The following is a 23,793-nucleotide window of genomic DNA, read 5'->3' as shown; positions in this document are numbered from 1 at the left end:
TCCTCAAACCCAGGATACTGTATTCACTGCTCACAAATGTGGTCTCCTCTACACCAGGGAGACCAAATGCTGATTGGGTGACCGCTTTGCTGAACGCTTCCATTCTGTCCGCATGTGACCTCGAGCTCCCTGTTGTTTGCCACTTCAATTCTCCATCCCGCTCCCACTCTGACCGCTCAATGTCCTCGGCCTCCTACACTTTTCCAATGAAGCTCAAAGAACAGTACCTTATTTTTCTGTAAAGCACTTTTCAGCCCTTTTGCCTTAATATGAACTTTAACGACGTCAGACTTTAACTAAAGCTCCAGTGTTCTCTCTAGCAGGACGTGCTGGCAATATGGGATGGGTATGCCAGCGTTTCTGGGGATAAAGGGAAGGCACTGGTTGGTGCCTGGGTGGTGAACCCCCGTCAGAAATACTTGGTGTCATCCTTTTTTTTCCCACTACCAGGCTGAAGTGCCACTGAAGCCTACTCTACTTTGCTAGTATTTCTTTCTTCCCTTTCTCCTACCTATCCCCCATCCTTTTAGCTATTCACACTATGTGTGAAAGAGCAGGGTAGTGGGACTAATTAGATAGCTCTTTCAAAGAGCCTGCACGGGCATGAAGGGCTGAATGGCCTCCTACTGTGCTGTAAGATTCTATGATTCCATGTCTTCTATTTTTTTGATTGCTCTCATTGTGCCACCTATTGTCTCATGCTAATATCACTTCTGACATTTACCATCTCCCACTTTATAGGTCATTCTATGTGCTTTTTTCCCTTTCCCTTGTCCCGTTCCTTTTTAAATGCTGTTCATTTGTAATATCTTCCAGTTGCAAACAAGAGTTCACACAATCGAAATGTTAACTCATCTGTTCTCTCCACAAATGCTGTGCCTGACCTGCTAAGTGTTTCTAGCATTTTCTGTTTTTGTTTCAGATACATTATTTACATCAGCTCCCTTAAACAAGAGGACAATAAAAAAAATTAGCTTGCACTTCAAGTTACTTTCAGATTGCTTTGGTGTAAGGAACCAGCCTGACAAAAAATGCATGGATAATAAACATTGTACACGTGGCTAGCAGCTGACTGTTGCTAATGTCCCTGAAACAGTTTCTAAAAAGAAGTTGGCGTGGTTTCGGAAATCTGTGCAACAACAAAATTGCAGTAGCATTGCGACTTTGTGATGAGATCTTTGTCCACCCATCTGACTCTTCTGGCTATTACACATGCTGTTCCAGAGCCTGTCATCTGAGCAGATATCACATGTGTCCATGTGAGATCCTGAAAGAAGCAACTGTACTTTGGCAGCTGAACTGTTGACAATTTGATTACAAGAAGCACCTTGTGACTACATTCCTGAACTGAGTGTTTACAGTTACTGTTCTGAGTTCCACTTGTTGCTTTTTTTAAAAAAAATTGTACATCTAGTTCATCTCTTTGGGAAGTCTCAATTCTTTTCCTTTTATAATTTTTTGTTTACTTTAAACATGTTGGGCTGCATTTTCCTCCGCTAGCAGTGGAAACAGCAGGAAAATGAGGAGGTTATAGGGTTGCCTAGCCGCCAGGAATGCCCTGGACTCTCCAGGAATTAAAGATTAATCTCCAGGACACTGCTGCGAGCAACACCTGGGAGAAAATAGAGGCATTAAAAAAAAGTGTTTTTTTTTCTTCATGTTCTTTTAACACGTTTATTTGTTACAAAAAAAATTAGAAATGGGAGCAAAGGATGTTTGAGTGAAGGTCAAGAGTAATTAATCAGGTAAGAGTCTTTTCACTTTCCAATTGACACGGAGCCCTGTGAGGATGAATTTGTCATGCGACCATTGGCAAGAGTGCCAGGGTGGGGGTTCAAGGTAGCTCATGTGATGAAACCTCCAGGAATGCCTTCAACCCAAATTGGCAACCCTAGGTGGTGAAGTCTGAACTTGATTTCCCTCCCCTCCCAGGACCGCTGGTGCCACCTTTCCTGCCTGCCCCATGTAAATGCTGGGGGAGGTGCAGCCTGGCTTCCTGACCCCTTTTCCTCCCGCTGATCCTCTCACAGTCACTTCCTGGGACTGCCTGGTGAAGGGTGGTGGTAGCCCTGGTAAGGCGGTGGGAATAGCTCTTAAGTGGAGGCAGAGGGCCTAATAAAGGTCTTCTCTCCCTCCAATCTTGCCCGACCTTTTTGGGCCTCTGCCGAGACATACAAAGCTGCAGCTCCTTTCTTCTTCAGGACTCTCTGGTCCTTTAAGGTCCCTCAACACCTCTTCTAGTTCTGTAGTCGCCCCTGTTGCATCACCACCTCTTGAGCCCCAGCAGAATCTTTATTGGCGGCTGGAATCCTGGTGAGCAGCCCATCCTGGCCCAGCGAAATGGGTAGTGGTTGCAGCATTGGTGAGAAGGGTAAGCTGGGCGTCCCATCCTGCCACTAGAACAAAGATCCAGCCTATTTTTTCTTGCTATATTTGCTCCCCCTCCTGCTATCTCTTAAAAGCATTGATTCCTTTCTGGGGGGAAGTTCTACGAGCAGCAGCCTCCCTCTGGCATCTCACTCAAGTGACCATCAACCAGGTGTGAGCATTACCAGTGAGGATAGTCAGGCTTTGGATCATCATAGCTGAGACGGATACTATTCTCACCAGAGCATTCATGCATTCGTACTTTTAGCAGGAGTCACTGGATGACAATGAAGGCAGGAAGCCTGGCATGTTTTCTCTTCCTGAACCCAGGTCTATTGCACTGTTCCTACCACCATGCCAGCTAAGGTATCTAACTCAGCACAGACCATGAATGAAACATAGCATCCTTCTGGCTCAGGTACTTACTGAACAAAGTCACAGTGCCATTTGGGAGGAATTTAATTTCAGTAAGTCGCTATTCACCTTTCACTTGATGTCACTTTTCATATTCTATTCTTTAAGTCACCTTTGTACACAAAATACCAATTAGATGTAGAGTGGTGAATAGTAATGGTGCTTCAGTATGCTGTGCTACTGTATGTTCAGAACAGATTTATGAGTGTTTAGAACAGATTCATATAGCTGCAGCACCGTAAACTGCCCATCTGTGAGGGTCAGTCCTCTTTTGTTTCAATGACAGAAATTCTGCCTCATCCAATTAACACCTGCTCTATGCTCAGTGGAAAAGTCACGCCAGTGTGTTTCCTCATCCTAATTTGAAATCTGGTTTCCAAACAAAAATAAATAAATATTGAAAACTTTGCAAGGTTTTAATTCAGTCACCTGCATATTGTTGTTAATTGGAAAATATAAACATTCTAGTTAATCGCAGCTGTGTTAGACAAAGAAAGCGAATGGATTTTTTAAAAAGCATTTTTACCCTTTAATACTGTATTTGCTGACTGTATGCACACATCACTGCAGCAATGTTGCGTGGCTTGCGGCCTCTGCAGCTGGAGAAAAAAATTGAGTCCCCCTTTTGTCCCGTAGAAACCCTGGATACCAGGAACAGAATTATATTTCTAGCAGCAGTACAGCACAAATGAGAGGATATAGGAAGTATAACATATTCACGTCACATGCGTACCTTTATGCCAACCCATATTAGGGTAGGCTTTAGTCTACGTTCTATCACTTTTAGTGGAAAATTTTAGAAGCAATGGGGTTCTGTAGCAGGCTGGTGGAATAGCTCTCCACCCACTAGAGTTACGCCAGGCTGTGAGTGCATTTAGTGATATATGCAAAAATAGTTCCATGGAACTGTACAACCATAGAGGTTCCAAGTACAGATGAGGCCATTCAGCCTCTGTGTCTGTGCAGGCTCTTTATTAGAGCAAATACCTGGCGAGAGAGAACTGCAGTTACTACTGGGACCTGAAGGAGAATCAGCACGGTTGCTTCCTGTGCATCCGGCAGACCATGAGCTGGGGCTCCAGCTGGGGCTACTCGCATCAAGTATGCTCTTGACTCGAGCAATCGCAAATTAATCCCACTGCCTCGCGCTCTCCTCATAGCCCTACATATTCCTCTGCTTCAAATAGCAATCCAGTTTTCTCTTAAGAAGTGCCTCAACCACTCCTTTTGGAAATTATTCTGTGCTCCGACAACCCACTGTGAAAAGAAATTACTTCTAATCGCTCTCCTTGCTCTCTTAGCACTCCAAGCTTCATTACTGTCCAACTTTTTGCATGAAATGCACACCTGGAACCCTTTTGCACTACAAAATGTCTTATAAACCAGAAAATTACAGGGTTTCACATTATTTAAAATCTTTCAATTACAATCACAAATTTTGCTTGACTTGCTCTAAGCTTCCCATGAAGCTGACGGCGCTTCTTTATAATGTTGTATCCTCCCAGCCATTCTCATTTTGCAGATGTGTTTCTTTTTGAAAAGAATTATTTTCTTTAACTACATTCCATACACGGCTGGACTGACAAACTATTGAAAGAATTGCAGCCAGCCATGTAGGTTGAACAAGAAAGGCTTGAATAGCAGATGTAGATTAATGGCAGTGGAGTTCAAATCCTGAACCCATGGCAGTAGTAGTCTTGGCTTGGTTAGATGCAGGTGGTCATTGTTGTCACTTCCACTACTGGTTTCAAACTGATTTAAGTTGCTCTGGGTTAAAAACCTTTTTTTCTGATTGTGCAGCAACATGGTTTTAAGACATATAACTATAAACTAAAGCAACAGTTTACAAGAGGGCTCAACACACATATCTATCAAGGTTCTTATTGGCACTAATATCTTATAGTTTGTTACCTCCTTCAATCTGTTGAATGCCAGTCAATTCCAAGCAACAAATAATCATCTCTATAGGTAAGTTCCACAGTGGTATAGTTTATCAAATAAAGAACCATTTGTACGATCATCGTTGTGTAATGAAATAAAACTTTCTTCACATACCAATGGGAAATAGTGCCATTAAAGAGTGCCAATCAGGCTGTGCTGGCCATTGGTCACTCTGGCGTGCCTTCTTTCATACAGTGCCACTAAAAGTGAGACATACCTTGATTGGGCTGCTTCCAAGGAAATATACATTACAGTTTAAGATATTCACATATCTTAGCTGTTCCGATTCCTTTGAGAAGAAGAGCCTTTGCATACAGTGACTGTCTGCCAAAGCAATGTGTGTCATCTGTGTCCGCAGATATGCAGACCATCTTGTGAAAACATATCTTAGAGGGGGAATTCCCATTGAAAAACCCATTCATGCCAATAATGGTGCTGGAGGGGAATCTTTTTTTTAAAAATTGGCACAAGGACTCATAAGTATTGGCAGAAAAAAGAACACAAAACATTCAAAAATGACTGAAATATGAAGGATTGAAGTCACTCTCATGGTCCCTTTAACTCACCTACCACCACAGCCGATTCCCTAACCACCCTGGATCTCAAATGGGCATCTTATATTTGACATCCTGCACATTAATTACAGGAAATGGTGTCAGGATGGTAATGCCACCAAATATATATTCAAATAAAGTTAATGACTGAGGCAGGAAAAAAAAGAAAGCCAAGGGAAGAACTTGCATTTATAATGCGTCTTTCACCACCTCCAGACGCCCCAAAGCGCTTCACAGCCAATTAAATGCTTTTGAAGTGCGGTCACTGTTGTAATGCAAGTACGGTAATCTGTGGGGAAGCTTGGTCAAAGAGGTGGGTTTTAAGGACGGTCTGAAAAGGACAGGATGGTGGAAAGGCAAAGCTATTGAGGGAGGGAAGGCAGCTGAAGGCACGGAAACCAATGGTGGGGTGAGGAAGGGGGAGACTGCGCAAGAGGTGGAGTTAGAGAATGGAAAGTTTGGTGGGTATTGTAAGGCTGGAGGAGCATACAGATATATGGAGGAGTGAAGGGAAGGAATTAAACATAAGGATGAGAATTTTAAATTTGAGGCATTAGGGGGCTGTTGTAGGTCAGCAAGGAAAGGTGTGGTAGCTGAGCAAGGACTTGGTACAAGATAGGAGATAGGCAACAGAAAACAGAATTTTAGATGAGCTGATATTTATGGATTCTGGAGAGTATGAATGGGAGTTTCAGTGATGGACGGGCTGAAGCAGGCAGTATTACGGTGGTAGAAGTATGGGCCATTGTGATGGGAGGGGTCAGGCAAGCCACCAGTTGCAAACAGTCTGGTTGAGCCGGAGACAATGGTCAGGGAGGAGGATGGAGATGGTGTCGAGGGCAAGGAGTTTGTGGTGGGAGGGTGAAGATGATGGCTTCAGTCTTCACAATGTTTAGCTGGAGAAAGTTACAGCTCAACCAAGGCTGGATGTTGGACAAGCAATGTGACAGCACAGAGGCACTGGAAGGATCGAGAGATGATGGAGAGGTAAGAGGTGGGCATCAGTGCACATGCGGAAGCTGACCCCATGGTTTGAATAATGTCACCAAACAGCAGCTTATTTCCACCTCTGCAATATTACCTGTCTTTATCACACCCCCACTACTGCTGAATCCTCACCCTCACCTTTGTTACCTCTTTATCCCCAACCTCCACCCTACCCAAACTTGTCCAAAACTCCACCACCCACAGTTTATCTTTACCCTAGTCCTGCTACCCCATCACCTCTTGCTCACTGAACTCCACTGTCTTCCTTTCTCCCAACAGGTCAAATTCAAAATTTGCATCCTCGTTTACAAATCTCTCCATGGCCTCACTCCACCCTAACTCTGGAGCCTCCTCCAGCTTTCTGTCTCAGCTTCTGCACTTTAGTCCTCAGACTCCAGCATCTGTGCATCTCCCCCTTCACCTCCCTCCACCCTAATCCAGATTGGCAGTAGAGCCTTCAACCATCTCTAGTACCCCACCACTAAATCCCTCTGCCTTGCTATTTCTCCCTCTGCCATTTTTAAAAAGCTCCTCAAATCTATTTCCTTGGTTATGCTTTCGGTCATCTCTCCAAACACTTCTGCTGCTGGTCAACGTCTATTTCTCTTCCGAGTGCTTTTAAAGGAAAAGCACATTCATTTATACAGCGCCTTTTATGACATCGCAAATGCTTTACAGCCAATGAAGCACTTCTGAAGTGTAGTCACTGTTGTAATGTAGGGAAACACGGCAGCCAATTTGCAGATAGTAAATCCCACCAGCAGCAATAAGATACATGACCACCTTAATGGAAGAGTGACAATGGGCAGAGAGGGAATAACTATACACGTGGCAATGGTCAGCGATGGGGGCAGATCATGTGCTTTTTAGTGATGTTGGTTGAGGGATAAATATTGGCCAGGACACCAGGCGAACTCCACTGCTCCTCTTTGTATTGCCATGGGACCTTTTACGTCCAATTGAGAGGGCAGGCAGGTCTCGGTTTAACAACGCATCAGAAAGACTACACCAAAGGTGTAATACAAATGCAAGCTGTTGATTACACAGCTTCAGTTACTGCTCCTGACAAAAATACATTGTTTAACTCATTAGCCGAGGTACACGGGTCTAAAGGTATGAGCTGATTATTTCAATTAAAAATAATAATGGTCAATTTATTTAATGAGTTTTGAAACTGCTGAAGCTCCCAGTTTAAAATGAGGATGACTAACATTGCTGAATTATACTGGTTTTGGCACCATCTAACCGCCAATGGAAGCCAAAAAAACAGCACCACGAGACAGCTGATTATTTAATTAGAACTGGAATGTTCCAAACCTCAAATGAAAGTCCTAAAATTGGAAATAATAAACCAGTCAGCAAAATGTTACAGCAAACCGAGGAAGCAACAGGGAGATTTATTAAGTTTATTAGGGATAATTGCCACAATAAATGAAGGAACGTTGAAATAAAACTTCATAAAAGGAAACTCTCTCTCGCTCTCGTAAAATATTTTATTTTTCTGACACAGTCAGCTTAAACCCCTTCCTTTCCTGCTTTGATCCAATTTATGCATTGATCACAATTTGCAAGAATGTATGGCCTGGATTTTCCAGCCTCCTCTTTTCAGCAGATCGGCAATGGAGGAGACTGAAACCTTGTTTAGGGACACACCTGGTCACATCCCCACCATTTCCCAGGCCCTTGTCCTGGTGCCCACTCATCTGTAGGTCAGAGATGAACGAGGGAAACACGTCCTCTGCTTTATTTCTTGGCATTTGAGGCAGATATACGCAAGGGCCGACCGTTAGGCCAAAGCGGCCTGTGTTTAGAGACCTGTGGAGGGAATGAACAAAAGATGCCGACAGCGAAGGCCTCAGGCCTGCTGCTGCAATTTCCCATCCCTGGATGGAAGTGACCCTAGGATTGTAAATTCAGCTGGGTTAAGGGAACATAGAAACAGAAAATTGGAGCAAGAGTAGGCCATTCAGTCCTTTGGACCTGCTCCGCCATTCAAAATGATCATGGCTGATCGTCTAACTCAGTATCCTGTTCCGCTTTCTCCCCATATCCCAACTTCTCTTACGATCGCCAGGAATCCCACCCTGCCCTATTGCAGAGGTTAATATTCACAAACAGTATTAAGAAAAACATGAAGGAAAAACAGATCATAAGTACAGGAGTTTTTTTGGGAGAGGGAGTGATGACATCCGTTTTGAAGGAAGAAAGGACAATGATTCTGCAAGCATGGATACTAAGCTGAGGTAATTGGGTGGTCAGGAGTTGGGGGCGGGGGGGTGTGGTGAAGAGAGATGAAGGAGCAGATGCTAGGCTTTATGGACAAGCTAGATTTGGTGAGATGGGTGGAAGAAGAATGGAGAAAAAAGTATTGAGCAAAAGGGGTGGTGGGCTTTTAGGAAGGAGGAAGCAAGGAACAAAGACACTGTTGCCAATGGTCTTAGTTTTGGACATGAAGTCCATTAATTTCTTGAATTTAGAACGTTGAAGATGGTTAGCAGCGGAAAATAGTTCAGAGTTGATTCTACTCTCCAAAGTAAGTGCTGTGCTGTTGTAGAAGGTACATTTAGTCAGGGTAAAGGAGCAAGAAATCTTGGTGAGCAGCAGAGTGAAGAAGTGTATGCGCCAGGTCTGGATACTGAAAGTAGGTCAGTGAATTGAGAGACTGGTTGCACAACAAGCATGTTCGATTTGAGGCAATGGAAATAGTTATTGTACTGGGGGAAGAGAATCCATCAAAGATCCAATCTTTTAAAAAGTGGAGGGGTGGAAGTTATGGAGATCAATGGAAGTGTTTTTTTTTGCTGTTGTCAATTGCCACAAAAGATCCGCAGTAAGATAGGCAAATCCTGAGGCTCACTGGTCAACGGCAGCCCCTGGACTAAACCATGTGATGACTTGATCAACTGAATTTTTTTCTTCCTTCATTCTCTCACCAACATCCTCCTCCTGGAGGCTTAGATTCCTTGCTGAAATAAGGTCCATGGGCACCTTTGAGTTCATTAGCGAGGTGGCCATTCTTCATATGTGAGCCTGGACAGTGAGCACAGACATGCTATTTATCTGCAAGGGGCATCAGAGCCAAGCCCAATCCTGACCACAACCAATGTCCACAAAAGCACTTCCAGTAAGAGTTACTGGCCAAGGGCAGGTATCCTGGCCAATTTTCCCCTCCCGAGCCCCAGATGCTGAGGGCATTGTAGAACTCCAATTGGTGTCCTGGCTGAGATCAGTTAACTCAGCACAGAGCAGCAATCAAACTTAGCACTTTTCTGGCCTGTATGGCTCATCTAATTACTGGATAAACAAAAGGATCCTCAAGCAACCAATTTAACTCATTCAACACTGATTATTTGTATCCTCCTTCAAAAATCCTTATTCAAGCTTTTGTATAAATTTAGATAAGAACATAAGAAATAGGAGCAGAAATAGGCCATACAGCCCCTTGAGCCTGCTTCACATTCAATGAAATCATGGCTGATCTTCGACCTCAACTCCACTTTCCTGCTTGATCCCCATGAAAGAATGTGTAAGACACCATAAAAATAAAGGTGATTAAGACAAAGATGGAACATTTTTCTAATGTGCCAAAACAATATGCTTCCCATGATACACAAATAAGCACTACCTTGTACATAATAGAGTGGAGAAGACCCCAAGACAAATATTGCTCCATTATATTAAAGTAACAGTGGTTATCCAATATCTCCCTTTCCCCTCCTCATTTTAATGACAGATTAACTTGTTTGTATAGTATGAAGCAGCATTTATCTGCTAAAATTCCAAATAAAACAACTGCATGTAGGGATTCAAAATACATTATTTAAAAATAAAAAAAAGATATCAAATAGAATGTCTTAAAAACAACCGCGGCAAATGAAAAAAATGTGCCCATCACATTCATTCCTATTCACTAATTGTACATTCATGTTAAGCAAATAGTCACCTTTTGTAGAACACATCACATATTTCTCCATTATACAAAAGTAACATTATGACTGTTACATGTTGAAAGAAATATCCACATCAATCGAAAGAATTTGAAAAAGAAATTGTGCCAATGAAAATACTCAATTTCCTTGGTCAAGTCCCGATAAGCCAAATAAAATTGTGATCAACAGCAGCACAAAAGGGCAGCCTCATTTTATAGAACATTACAAATTTGAGGAATTAAAACTCCAAATTACAAAGCGATGTCTACCGTTTTTCTTCAAACAGCATGAGATTTCCAGACCTTATTCATCAGCATCATCAAACTGTCCCTGCACAGTGGGAATTTCTACTATATTTGCTCTTAATGAGGGAGCATGATCACAGCTCGGGTTGTAAGTCTCGCCATCCTGCCAAACAAGCTGTACTTCGCAACAACCTTTTCTAACAATTATTTCTAGGTCATCTTCATCTGGAAGAAAACACATTACAGTAGTTAAAAGAAGTTATCTTTTTGTAAGATTTATTGGTTAAGAATCTAATGGGAGCATCTTAATATGAATTAAGATAAATAGTCTGCACTGACAACAATAATCCTCCTACATGTTCCCTTTGTTTCCTCTCCCACAGCAATCTGATGTTGGTGGGTGAAAATACCTTTCTGGAGTGGAAATTTTACTGAACATTTCTAAAATCACAAAACTCAATTACAAAATAAATACCAGACATTTCTTAAACCATGTATTTCTCAATGGCCTTTAATACTCTTTTGGACCTTTTCTGAACCAGAAAGAAACTGCACTTGTTTAGCACCCAAGTACATCCAGTGGTCCCAAAGAGATTTACAACCAATATCACTTATGCAGGCAAATGTGGCAACCAATTTGCACACAAGGACCCACAATCAGCAAAACCAATGATTAACTAGGTGATCGTTTTTTGGTGGTGAAGGAGGAATGTTGACGAATGCACAAGGAGAATTCTCTACTCTTCCTTGAGTACTGCTATCCACCTGAGCCAGCAGGACCTCAGTTTAACATCTCATCTGAAAGACGGTACCTCCAACAACGCAGCTATCCCTTAGTACTGCATTGAAGCGTCAGTTTAGATTATATTATGAAATCCACAATTGGACTTGAACTCTCAGCCTTCTGACTCAGCAGAGCCAAGCCTTTTGATGCAAGATTGGCATACTTTGCTTTTGCCTCTACTGATTTGGCTACCCTCTCCCTCTTCTTTGCACCATACCCTCCTTGGAATATTCAGGATTTGTTCCTTTGGATTGGAAAATTGCCAATGTCACTCCGTTACTTAAGAAGGGTGGGAGAGAAAAATCAGGAAATTACAGACCTATTAGTCCAGCATCTGTTGTGGGGAAGTTACTAGAATCTGTTATTAGGGACAATGTGACTGAGAACTTGGACAAATATAATTGATCAGAGAGCCATCATGAATTTGTAATGGGTAAGTCATGTCTAACTAACCTAGTTGAATTATTATTTTTTTTTAAATGAGGTTACTAACATGGTAGATAAAGGTGTCTATGGATGTTATTAGATGGACTTCCAGAAGGCATTCGATAAGGTTCCACATGAGACCATTAGCAAAAATGAAAGCACATGGCATTGGAGGCAACCTATTGACATGGGTAGGGAATTGGTTAGGAGGTAGGAGACAGAATTGGGATAATGGGTATGTACTCCAATTGTCAGGGTGTGACTAGAAACGTTTTAGTACATTAAAAGGCACTATATAAATGCAAATTGTTGTAGTGGTGTCCCCCAGGAATCTCTCCCCAAAAAGCTGTTGAGGCTAGGTCAATTGAAAATTTAAAAACTGAAATTGATGGATTTTGTTAGGTAAGGGTATTAAGGGACATGGAACCATTGCAGGTAAATGGAGTTGAGATACAGATCAGCCATGATCTAATTGAACAGGCTCGAGGGGCTGAATGGCCTACTTCTGTTCTGATGTTCCTTAGGGGTCTTGGCCAGGCCAGCAAGAAAACATGCAACTATCATTTTCTTTCTAAGAAAATTAGGCCATCTTAAAAAAAGTAGGAAAAAAATGCAGAAGCATGAAACCAAAAGCTACTGGAGCTGCAAATGTTTACACAGGAGAAATGAAGCTCAGCAGAAATCTTATTCAGGTATTTAAGATTGAAAGGGTATAAATAAGTTGAACTGTAATCTGCTTGACAACCAAACTCTACAAAAGGCAATGGATTCAAACTCGGAAGAGGGAAGATGGAGACAGTTATGATTCAACTGTTTTACACAGCAGATGGTGAATGTATAGAACACCGTGTGGGGAGGCACATAATGTGGGCAAATTAAAGGAAAACTGGATCGATATTAGCCAGAGAACATGACAGTACATTGTGACTGGCCAGATGGACCACAGAATATCTCTCCCAGTCTTATAATTTTCAGTGTAAGACCATGTAGCTTTATGAGATGTGCTGAGCTCCTGGATTTGCACTGTTCCCTTTAAATGTGGAGGACTGTATACAATATTTTGTGAATGGTCACGACCCTTAGATTGCCTGCAGTTTCAGGGAAATTGCATCTCCCTAGCTAAGCTTATTGACCACAGCACTGCAAAGAACACAGTTACTCAGACTATCAGGAAGAGTTTTATTAATGAATCAACCCACTGCTACAAACATTAAAACAACTTCTCTCACTTTCCTTGCTTTTTATACTCTTCAAATGTATATTTTATTCTCTTCTCCCTGTCCTAAGGTCCTGCTATTTGTAATTCGTGTCATCCTTCCTTATCTCACCATCTATTTTGGCACATAGAATAATACAGTACAGGAGGCCATTCAGCCCATCATGCCTGTGCTAGCTCTTTGAAAAAGCTACCCAATTAATCCCACTCTCCTGCCCTTTCCCCCTAGCCCTGCACATTTTTCCCCTTCAAGTATTTATTTAATTCCCTTTTGAAAGTTATTATTGAATCTGCTTCCTCCACCATTTCAGGCAGTGAATTCCAGATCGTAACAATGCGCTGCATATATAAAAAAAATTCTCCTCCTCTCGCCTCTGGTTCTTTTGCCAATTACCTTAAATCTGTGTCTTCTGGTTACCAACCCTTCTGCCAGTGGAAACAGTTTCTCCTTATTTACTCTATCAAAGCCCTTCATGACTTTGAACACCTCTATTAAATCTCCTCATAACCTTCTCTACTCTAAAAGGAGAATAACTCCAGCTTCTCTAGTCTCTCCATGTAACTGAAGTCCCACATCTGATGCCATTTTAGTAAATCTCCTCTTCACCCTCTCCAAGACCTTGACATCCATCCTAAAGGGTAGTACCCAGCAGATGGTGTGAATTGGACACAATACTCCAGCTGGGGCCTAACCAGTGATTTATAAAGGTTAGCATAACTTCCTTGCTTTTGTACTCTATGCCTCTGTTTACAAAGCCAAGGATCCTGTATGCTTTTTTAACAGCCTTCTCAACTTGTCCTGCCACCTTCATATCCATCTGCCCTTATATGTGGCAAGTTAGCTTTCTTCAGGCACTAGTTTAATCCATTTGGACCTGACTAATTACAAACAGTTTCATTCAAAACTCTGAGAAATTCATATTGCAAAGAAAGACGTGAATTTTTTTCCAGCTCTAGCTAGCCTTTCATGCAGTTTATTTTCCTGAAGTGTTTACTCACTCACAGTCAGTCTGCCTTGCAGCCTGTTTCGCCCTTTCCCTGGGACTCATCACAAATTTGGGGCTTGCTTGAAATGGTGCAGTGAAACAGTGGCTGAATCACCTGTATTCTTCAGCGCATCCCCAATACAGCACTTACCTACACAAGCCAAGTACAGATGTTTCACTAACCAGAACTGAACTGCACCAAAATTCCACTCAACTGGCCAAGTCCTGCATCAATTTTTTTTTAAACATTTACCAAAGATTTCATTTCAATTATATTTAAATTGTGGTATTAAGATACTTAGTGATTTCCAAATTGAGAGGGTCTGTGTGTTTCAGATAGTCAAAAGCTCAGTGCTTCTCATTCATTTTTTTGGTAAATCTCAAGCATTTCATGGTATAGTCTACATGTGAGATTTTCATTATTTAAAAGTTTATCTAACCTGAGATTGTTCAAGATAGACATTTCACAGTTATGGAAATTTTACTTGCTATTTTTAATTTGAATTGTTAAAATCGTTAAACCTGACAAATACACACAATGGACAAAATAGGTCAGATCTTTCACTCAAGATGGACATAAATTTGCAGAATGCTTTTGCAGAAACACATCCACATTTGATGAAAACTGTTAGAATTAAATGACAAGTTTACTTATTGAGGCCAAATGGATCATTCTGACAGAACAGTAATGGTTGACAAGGAAAAGCACCATTGATTGCTTCAAAAAAAGTTAACTGAATATCCCTCTTCTCTCATCTCCCCATCCCCAACAAAGGGTAATCAGATTAAGAAAATCAGGGGCAAATTTGGGCATTTCAAAATCGGGCGGGGTGTAAAACCAGCTGTCGATTCGCCACTGCCCAAGACCAATTTCACCACCATAATCTCTGAATTGGTATATTTCCCAAAACATAAGCCAAGTTTCTACTTTTTAAAAAAGGACACTTATGTGTTTGACATTTTATGCTGTCTCCAACATAATACAACAACACTGATTAATGAGAAGCACTGTACTGGAATAGTTTTTAAAATCGGATTTCCACTCAAAAGTGCCAAAAATCACAAACATACATGCAAGAAAGAGCACAGGCAGAAAGCAGAACATAGATGTGACTTTCAAGAACTATGAAAGTTGTGAAAAAACAACCAACCAATCTCTAAACTCTCCACAAATACATTACCGTAGGGGCAAGCTTCATCAAGTTCTTTCTCCCAGTCCTCTTTCTCAGAAAATAGCTCAACACCCATTCCAGACATTTGGGTGGCCTCTGGGGGCAGAGAAAAGTCATAATCACTCAGGTCACTACCCGAATAATCAGCTCCATCTTCATCCTCTAGCTCATTTTCATCCTCTCCTCTGGAGATGATGCAGGTGCGCTGCAGTTCCAAATCTGAATCAAGAGTACTTTCCTGTTCTTTCTTTGTCTGTCCTATTTTTAAAAAAAAAAGTATTGCACATTTATAAATAAATTATACGTGAATTAACAGGATTATGACAAATAAATAATACTTTTAGTGATAGTGAGTTACAACACTGACCTTTCATCTCTTGGGACTTGCATTCAAGTCCAGCCTAGAGGGATGGAATGATAGACGCCGATGTAATGATCTTAAGTGAAGTGCGCACTTTCAAACCAGTTTGTTATAGGCACGGACACAAGACAAAACTTCCCAAAGTTCAGCACCAGATGACATTAAATTGCTAATCTCATTCACCAAGGCTATGAGGAACACCATTAAAATACTCCAATCCTATCACCAGTTAAAATATAGACTGATAGTCTTATTTATTTATAATTATCAGTGGTTATCACATGATACGTTCAATGACATCAGATGGAATCACTTTTTTGAATTATTATATTGAGTAGCCTAGGTGAAGGGCTACCAGGTTGAAAAAAAGGAAGACGAGACGTATTACACTGTCTGCATCCATCACAACACCTTCTGGCAACAAAAAGGTTTAAGTTACATTCAAGCCCCCCCCCCCGACCCAATATGAAAAATAAGACTCCTGAACGTATTTAAGTCTCTGGTCTGTTTGTATGACTAGTTTTAAATCACTCCTGCAGCTTCTAACATATCAGAGACCAGTGTTGATGTTACCGTTTTATTTATTTTCTTTCTATGCAACTTCCCCAGGTAGCATGTCTACACCAACAGATGCAGCACTGAGCCTGTTAATCCTGTTACTATGGAGGGGGGAAAAGGATCAGATGGGACAAGAGCGTGCAACCAAAAAGATTTTTTTTCCTTTAAAAGTGGAACTTAACTCCTCTTTTTCATTCACAGGAATAAATACTGCAGGGAACACCTCAAGACATTTCAAATAGGGGAAATTTTCCTGGCTTAGTACTGTTCAGTATTGATTTTAAATAATACAAGTTTCCCCAAAACTTACAACAAATCTACACTCCCAAAGTCCCTCATCCCACCATTCCCCTCATGATGGGTGGGGGGAAGGGGCAGCCACAAGAGTTGGCATTGAGGCAGCATGAGGAGACTGGCACTGTAGATGTGCTGTTTTAGAAGTACAGGAGTATTACATTTTGTCACAATATATTATTCTGTGGCTAAGATAAAGCTGCAACCTTTCCCAAGGATGTAAAGTTTAATTGTTCTTCAAGCTGCACACCAGAACCCTGGTTTGTTTTCTTTTTTTTTAAAAAAAGTGATTGGTAAGCTCAGTCAGGGGTTAGTAATTCTGGCTTCTAGGTCAATCACGATATTTTTAGTTACCAAGACTTTGCACATTCCAAATAACTGCCTCTCTTTGTACTTTGTGACACTTCAGACAAGAAATGCACACTAGGTGTACTTTTTAAAAAAAAAAAATACTGATGGATCTCCTATAGCATTGTCAGTGTATCAGATAGCACTCTGTTTTATGCTACATAACATGACGATTATCAGGGTTACTGATAACAGTAATTGCATAAGTCAAGTTGCACTTTTATTACATTATGGAAATGTTTACATTATTTTGGGGTTCAAATTATAATTACACCTATATTTGTTAAATTGTAGGTCAGCAGCTTTCATTAGTATAATATGCACTTGATCTTATCCCTCATTTATTTTATTTTAGGAAGATTGTAAACAACACGTTCCACAGTGTAGGTAGGAGGCATGCAGAAGCACTGAGAAGGGGGAGTGGGGGTCATGAGGCTTCATAATATTGGTGAGAATGGTCCTGGGTCAACAGCAAGGATGGCGGTGTGGGAGGGTGGAAAAGTGTTGGGGAATGGATTCCAAGAAGTTTCCATTACTCCCAAGTGTTGGCTTGGGGAGTCTTTAATTAATGGGAGAGGGCAGCTGGGCTGCAGCAGTGGTGACAGAGTGCGAGAACACTTTGCCGGGGCGTACAGTGTGTGAAAGCACTGGTAATAGTATGTTGGGGATGTGACAGTAGTGGGAGAGGCGATGCTAGGGTATAACAGTATTGAGAAGGTGGTATTGGACACTGGGAAAAAAAGAGGGGCCCTGGAGTATGGAAGTAGTCTGAAAGGGCATCAGTATCTGGGAGCAGTACCTCAGAGCAACAGCAGGAGTAGGTGGATATTTGGAGCAGCAGATGGAAGCATTGGGGAAAGGGATCGCTGGGTGTGAAACTACTGCGTGGAGCTATTGGGGACTGGAACCATTGGTAGCGGGTCTATGGATTGAGAAGCTGGGTGGTCCCAGGGTGAGAACATACCAGGGGGGTCTAGAAGTGGGTGGATCCAGGGTGAGGATGTACCAGCAAGGGGGGGGGGGGGGGGGGGTGGGGGGAGGAGGAGAATCCAGAGGGTCTGGGAGGATTAGGGTCCAGGAGTATTGAAGGGGTAGAGTCTGGAACTATTGGGGGATGTTGCAGTATTGGGTTGAATCTGGCAGTATTTTTTTTTTGCGGGGGGGGGGGGGGGGGGGCAGAGGGGTGAGCCTCCATTCGCCTAGAATGGTCAGCTTTCATCCATGCTTCCCCATAAATTTGAAAGCATCCAGAAATCAGTTTTCCCAGTACAGAACTGGAATCAGCTTTAAGCCTTTTAAAGCGCTTAATGCATTTGTATTGTACAGGTTGTACAGGTGCCAATTTGCAAATTATAATGTTTTTGGGGGGGGAAACAAGGGAGAAAGAGTGAGAGAAGCCAAGATTTTCAGCAAGGCAGCAGCAATTTGCACTTTTTTCACCCCAATGTTTTTCGTTACAGAAGCCACAATTCTAGCACATTGCAGTACAGGTCCCCACTCAGCAAGGCTACCCTGTCACAGACAGAGGATAAGTTTTTATCTGTCCCCTCCAGTAATTCACCCTGTGGGTGAATGTGACTCTTAATTTATCCTTGTATGAACAGCACAGCATGTTGGAAGTGTGCCACCTGTATGATTTCACATATGAAACAGGTTAGAGAATACACATCTGGGACTGTTCATTTTGCAACTCACCCTTCACTGTCACCTGCAGATTTCACCTCTTATGCCTGCCAACTTTCTATCAGTTATTCGGCTGTGGGGGATTGTATTGTATCTAATCTCGCGAATGGAAAGGTCTTACTCAAGTTCTAAAAACAGGATAGAGTGCCTTAATAAGAAAAAATGTTGTTTGCAAGTGAAACCACTCCTATATCTGCATACAAAACGTGTAATTACTATGTTAAAACTGACAGAAAGGATACATGATCAATGCAGCATACCTACTTTAGGCCTCCATACAGGTATTCCATTTTTCTGGCAAACTGATTTAATATGCAACTCTTCAAGTTCTTGAGATAATCCTTTATTCTCTTTAACTGAAACCTACGAAGCAAGAAATGCAGGAATCAAGAATGTACATAACAGTCAAGGATAAGATACGACCATCTAATCTTTCAAAGCTCAACTCTAACTCATCCTGTCTAGCATCCAACTGCATCTAGAACAATATCTTTGGCATGATTACTTTGCAGATTATCCTTAACATTTATCATCCTGTAAGCAGACAAACATACAGTTTAAGTTTACTTTTTGCTATTTAAAATTAGCCCTTCTCTAATTTACCTTGAAACAATATTCCATATAAATCAGACTCCAGAATGCAATAGTCAAGCAATGAGACATCTGTCCAGGAGACTGTCTTGTATCAACAATAACTTGCATTTACATCATGCCTTTAACGTAGTAAAACATCCCAAGGCGCTTCACAGGAGCATTATCAGACAAAATTTAACACCAAGCCATGTATGGAAATATTAGACATGTGACCAAAAGCTTAGTCAAAGAGGTTGGTTTTAAGGAGCATCTTGAAGGAGGAGGGGTGGAGATGTTTAGTGAGGGAATTCCAGAGCTTAGGGCCTAGACTGGTGGAGCGAAGGAAATCAGGGATACGCAAGAGGCCAGAATTGGATGAACAGAGTGCTTGGAGGGTTGTAGGGCTGCAGGAAGTTAGAGAGATTGGGAGGGGCGTGGCCTTGGAGGGATTGAAACACAAGGATGAGAATTTTAAATTTGAGGCTTTGCTGGACCGGGAACCAATGTAGGTCGGCAAGCACAGGGGTGATGAGTACACAGGATTCTGGTGTGAGTTAGGATATGGGCAGCAGAGTTTTCGATGCGCTCAAGTTTAGAGAGAATGGAAGGTGGGAGACCAGCCAAGAGAGAGTTGGATTAGTTGGCTCCGGAGGTAACAAAAGCACAGATGAGGGTTTCAGCAGCAGCTGGGCTGTGGCATGAACAGAGACAGGCGATATTATGGAGTCTTGAGTGAAAAAGGGTTTTTAAAAAAATGCTCAGTTGAATCTCCGGGGGCTTTATATGTTTGAGTCTTTTTAATGTTTCACATGAAAAAGCAATTGATGCCAACCACTCAATGTTAAATAAAAAGCCACTGGAGTGTGAAGCTATATGCATATGTCTAAGGTCCCTGGTGGGCAGAGTACAAGTCATAGTCTGCAGTATAGCTGATTTTGCTGGGTCCACTTTGTACTCCACATCTCAGAACGATAGTATAGTATAACTGCAGCCTCACTAGTTTGTTGCAGAAATAAGGTGCAAAAGAAAAAAAAAAAACTTTAATCTGGTATCTGGTTTAATTTTCTGCCACATTGTTAAAATCATTAAATTCAATCCTGGACCTTTTAACACAATGTCTACAGCATTCACATTTGGTTACCAAGAGCCTGAAGTACCAATTTTTCAATTCAGTACTGCTAGGATTAGTGGTCTTGTTTCCACTGTCATAATTAACATTTCTGGCCATCCCAATCTACAGCAACAACATTTCTTTACTGTTATCTCAATACATTTAGATTGCACTGGAAATATAGAAGCTTCACATTAGTGATGGGCATGCAACAGGACAGTGAAACATTTCCACATGCATTTGTATAGTTTTCAATGGCAGACCACCACCAACACAAACCATTTCAGCAACTTAAAACTATAATAGAGGCACATAACCAAATTTTTAAGATAAAAGTAACTAAACCAAAACACAATATATTGTAAAAACTCATTTCATATGTTGTTGCACTCTCTCCTAAAGCTCATTGTAACAAACCTACAACTACCAATAAACCACTGATTTTGAAACTCAAAGCAATCGGGCTAAACAATTTACATGAAATAAGCTTATCACTTAATGAAAGAAGCAATGCAAGTAAAACTTTCCCTGTTGATAACTTCACCCCAAAAAAGGTTTGAGTATAGAACAAGTTTTGCACTAAAATTAACAAGAAAAATTTCAAGGTCAAGATTCAGAATTCAACCTTCCTCAATATTTGCACTCAGGCTTCTCCCAAGATATTACTTTCTCATTGTGGTCTTTGTAAAGCACAAGGCTCAAGTCAGGAGTGTGATGGAATACTCATCGCTCTCCTGAATGTATTCTTTTTTAATTCATCCTTCGCCGGATTTGCTTGCAAGGCAGGCAACTACACCCATCCCTAGTTGCCCTTGAGAAGGTGTTGGGAGGTGGTGGGGGGGGGGCAGCTTCTTGAACCGCTGCAATCCATGTGGTGATTTACTCCCACAGTGCTGTTAGATAGGAAGTTCCAGGATTTTGACCTAGCAACGATGAAGGAATGCAATACATATTGCAGCTGCAAAAACACTTGAACTTTGATACCATCCAGGACAGAGGAGTTCACTTGATCGATATCCTTGCCGTTGAACCCAATATCTCCACCCCCCATCACCACACACTGTGGCTGCTATATCTACACTATCTACAGGATGCAATGCGGCAATTCCCTAGGTTTACTTCGACAGCACCTCCTGACTATGCAACTTCTACCACTAAGAAGGACAAAAGCAACAATATCATGGGAACACAATCACCTCCAAGTCACACTCTCCTGACTTGAACGTACATCACTATTCCTTTATTGTCGCTGGGTCAGTATTCTGGAATACCTTACCTAACACCAGTTGGAGCACCAGTAGCATACAGACAGCACCACCTTCACAGGGCAACTAGGGCTGGACAATAAATGCAGCCTCACCCACATCCTGAGAGCCTTAAAAACAAAATCAGGCACGGGTGAAGGAGAGAAAACTAGCCGAGCCACAACTGCACTGCCAGCTGGATACAGAGAATTTTGCAGCACGAGTTGGCCCTCTGACTCGTGTCAGAGCATTCGTTTTGAAAACTGCACAGATAACCTGCTTCTAGAAGGCATTTTAAAGAGAGTACTCATTATTTGAGTTAGTATTGAGGTGATGCCCAAAAAAAATGTTAAAAAAGGAGTAACTATTGCCACTGCACGATTTAGGGTTAGGGTGTTACAGTTAAAGGTATAGTTAGGTTGTTACGGTTAGAAATCACTATGCACAACGCCGTTGTCACGAGACACGACACATGGGTCAAGGTTAAAATATATGGCTGCTTTAAAGCTACCATACCTTTTGCAGAATGTCTGCACTGACATCTGGCAGTGACACAAGGTTACTGACCTCACCATCCATGACGATAACTGGCGGATAAACTAAACATGAAGTGGACCACACTACCAGTCCAACAACGCTGGCGGCTGGCGGCTGGCGGCCTGACTCTGACCGACCAACCCCCCCCCCCCCCCGTCCCCCTCACATAAAATGAACCTCTATCATGGAACACCATTCAATCCAAAAAAAATATAACCACGGCGATCTTTCTTTGTATTAAAACCTTTGGCGGGTTGAAAACACCCTATCACCGTGTGAGGCAGCGGTAACGCCTCGAGCGCCAGCTCCCGCCGGCCACCTCTCCTCACTTCAGCTGCCGCTCCGCCCACAAACTTGCGCGGCAATCGGACACGCGCCGGTGCGGTTGAGGGATTTTAAACGCGGTGGTCGGGCGCGCGTTCAACGGCTTCCCGCCCGGGGTTGTGAGTCCACACCGCAATCAGACCTCACGCCTGCGCGGTTGGCGTGTTTCACACGTGGGTCGTGTGGCCAAAGTTGCACAGGCGTGACGGTTTTACGCTTACGTTTATAAATTTGCGCCTGCGCAACGCGTGGTGGGAGGTGGGATTGAGTGGTTGGCGTGGGGGAAAGTTGGGAATGGGTTGGGTAGAGAGCAAGAGTCTCTGTCCAACCAGTGAGATATTTGGGTGGGCAGAGCGATGGCAGATGAAATTTAACGCAGACAAATGCAGGTTAGGCATATTGGAAGAGGGCGGAACAAAAAGGGCAGTGCCCGCGAACTTTGTGAATGGCCAAGGATGAATCCGAAAGAGAACTGGGAGCGTTGGTAGACTCAGCGCTCAACATGTCTGACCAATGCAGAGCAACAAGCAATAGAATTCTGAACCACAATAACCAAAAGAATAGGATCAAGTCAGAGGAAGTCAAGATCAAGATCTGGTCAGACTGGTGCCTTGATTATTGTGTCCAGTTCTGGGGGACATTCATGTGTTGGAGGCAGTGCAGAGTAGAGTCATGAGGCTGATCCATACGTCCTGGTTTTAACTACTCTTGCCTGGTGGAAACCAGGCAGGGGAACAATTTTAAAGGGCAGGCGGCAAGGACGCCCACTCCAAGCTGGCGGGGTCCTCTTTCAATATGCAGATTGGACTTTGATTACGTCAGTGGAGACCGATCTGCTATTTTAACTGGAGGCTTGAGTGGGAGAGCTGTGACGGCTTCCCGCCAGGCCAAACCTGCCGGGTCATGGGCCAGAAGAGGCACAGTGAGGTAAGTTAAATTTTTCTTTTCGGTTTCCTTGAGAGGCAGGAATGCTCATCTGGGCTTCACAAGGAAACCTTGGGCCTCCCTTGCCCTGGGCTCATTTTCCCCTCCCCTGATCGCGATCGCCTTCCCCCCCCCCCAATCTCCCCAGCGGTGGTCACCTGCCGCTCAAATCCTTGCTACCTCCCATTGGCCAGGCAGAGATTTCTGCCAAGTTCAGCTGGGAGTCGGGTCCTGGATCTGGAAATGAGGCCCAGGAGTTAAAATCTCTCCGAGCCTCGACGTGCGAGCTTGTTGCTTACCTGGGCCCCTAATACAGAGCGATCCCACCCCGTGATAAAATTGCGGCCCTAGTGTCAGGGGTCTGAGGCATGGGAAAAGACCAGAGAAACTTGGTCGTTTTAGCCTGGAAAGGAGGTGTCTGAGAGATGATATTATAGCAGTATATGATAGTTAAGAGAATGGAAAATGTAAATCTGAAATATTACGTCAAATTAAACAAAGTAGGACAGAGGGACACCGATTCAAACTAATAAAAGCTACATTTAGGACTGATAGTGGGAAATTCTTAACACACAGTTATCAATTTTTAGGAATAGACTTCCAGATAGAGTAGTGGAGGCAAAAACCCTGTAATCATTTATGAAACAATTGGACACTGCAATGGAGGCACTATAGGCTATTTCTGGATGGATGATTTAAGATGGGCTGAATGGTTTTCCTCAACTGTAATCACCTTGTGAGACTGAGGCAAGAAAAGCTGTTAAAATGGCAAGTGAGAAATGGTGGGTTTAAAATGTCCTATGGGAATCTATTAT

The 23,793-nt window shown here is 42.5% G+C and overlaps 1 protein-coding gene and 1 long non-coding RNA gene across 9 annotated transcripts in view; one reads left to right on the top strand and one right to left on the bottom strand.

Moving 5' to 3' along the window:
• The window catches only part of LOC137329476 (uncharacterized), a 31,733-nt gene extending 30,077 nt beyond the window's left edge, over window positions 1-1,656 (top strand). For all 5 annotated transcript variants that reach the window (XR_010964939.1, XR_010964940.1, XR_010964942.1 and 2 more), the window contains one exon: window positions 923-1,656. This is a non-coding gene — a long non-coding RNA (uncharacterized lncRNA). The remainder of the gene's footprint in view (window positions 1-922) is intronic.
• A 6,127-nt stretch (window positions 1,657-7,783) lies between these two features.
• Window positions 7,784-22,229, bottom strand: LOC137329435 (coordinator of PRMT5 and differentiation stimulator-like). Of its 4 annotated transcripts, XM_067994419.1 has the most exons (6): window positions 21,710-21,858; window positions 18,530-18,628; window positions 15,389-15,422; window positions 15,031-15,279; window positions 13,867-14,000; window positions 10,574-10,662 (listed from the first exon to the last, which is right to left on the bottom strand). In XM_067994419.1, exons 1-5 carry the CDS (start codon window positions 21,770-21,772, stop codon window positions 13,912-13,914), a joined length of 534 nt encoding a protein of 177 aa, XP_067850520.1. In that variant the 5' UTR covers window positions 21,773-21,858; the 3' UTR covers window positions 10,574-10,662; window positions 13,867-13,911. The 4 variants fall into 4 exon arrangements, 3 of the variants coding, with proteins under 3 accessions (XP_067850518.1, XP_067850519.1, XP_067850520.1); XM_067994417.1 differs by lacking the exon at window positions 13,867-14,000 and having other exon boundaries at window positions 7,784-10,662; XM_067994418.1 differs by lacking the exons at window positions 13,867-14,000; window positions 15,389-15,422 and having other exon boundaries at window positions 7,784-10,662; window positions 18,526-18,628.
• Window positions 22,230-23,793: the final 1,564 nt, after the last annotated feature.

The sequence above is a fragment of the Heptranchias perlo genome, chromosome 1 (genome assembly GCF_035084215.1).
Source record: "Heptranchias perlo isolate sHepPer1 chromosome 1, sHepPer1.hap1, whole genome shotgun sequence".
Taxonomy (NCBI): Eukaryota; Metazoa; Chordata; class Chondrichthyes; order Hexanchiformes; family Hexanchidae; genus Heptranchias; species Heptranchias perlo.
Note: the sequence above shows the minus strand (reverse complement) of the source record. Positions and strands in the feature narration are given on the sequence as shown.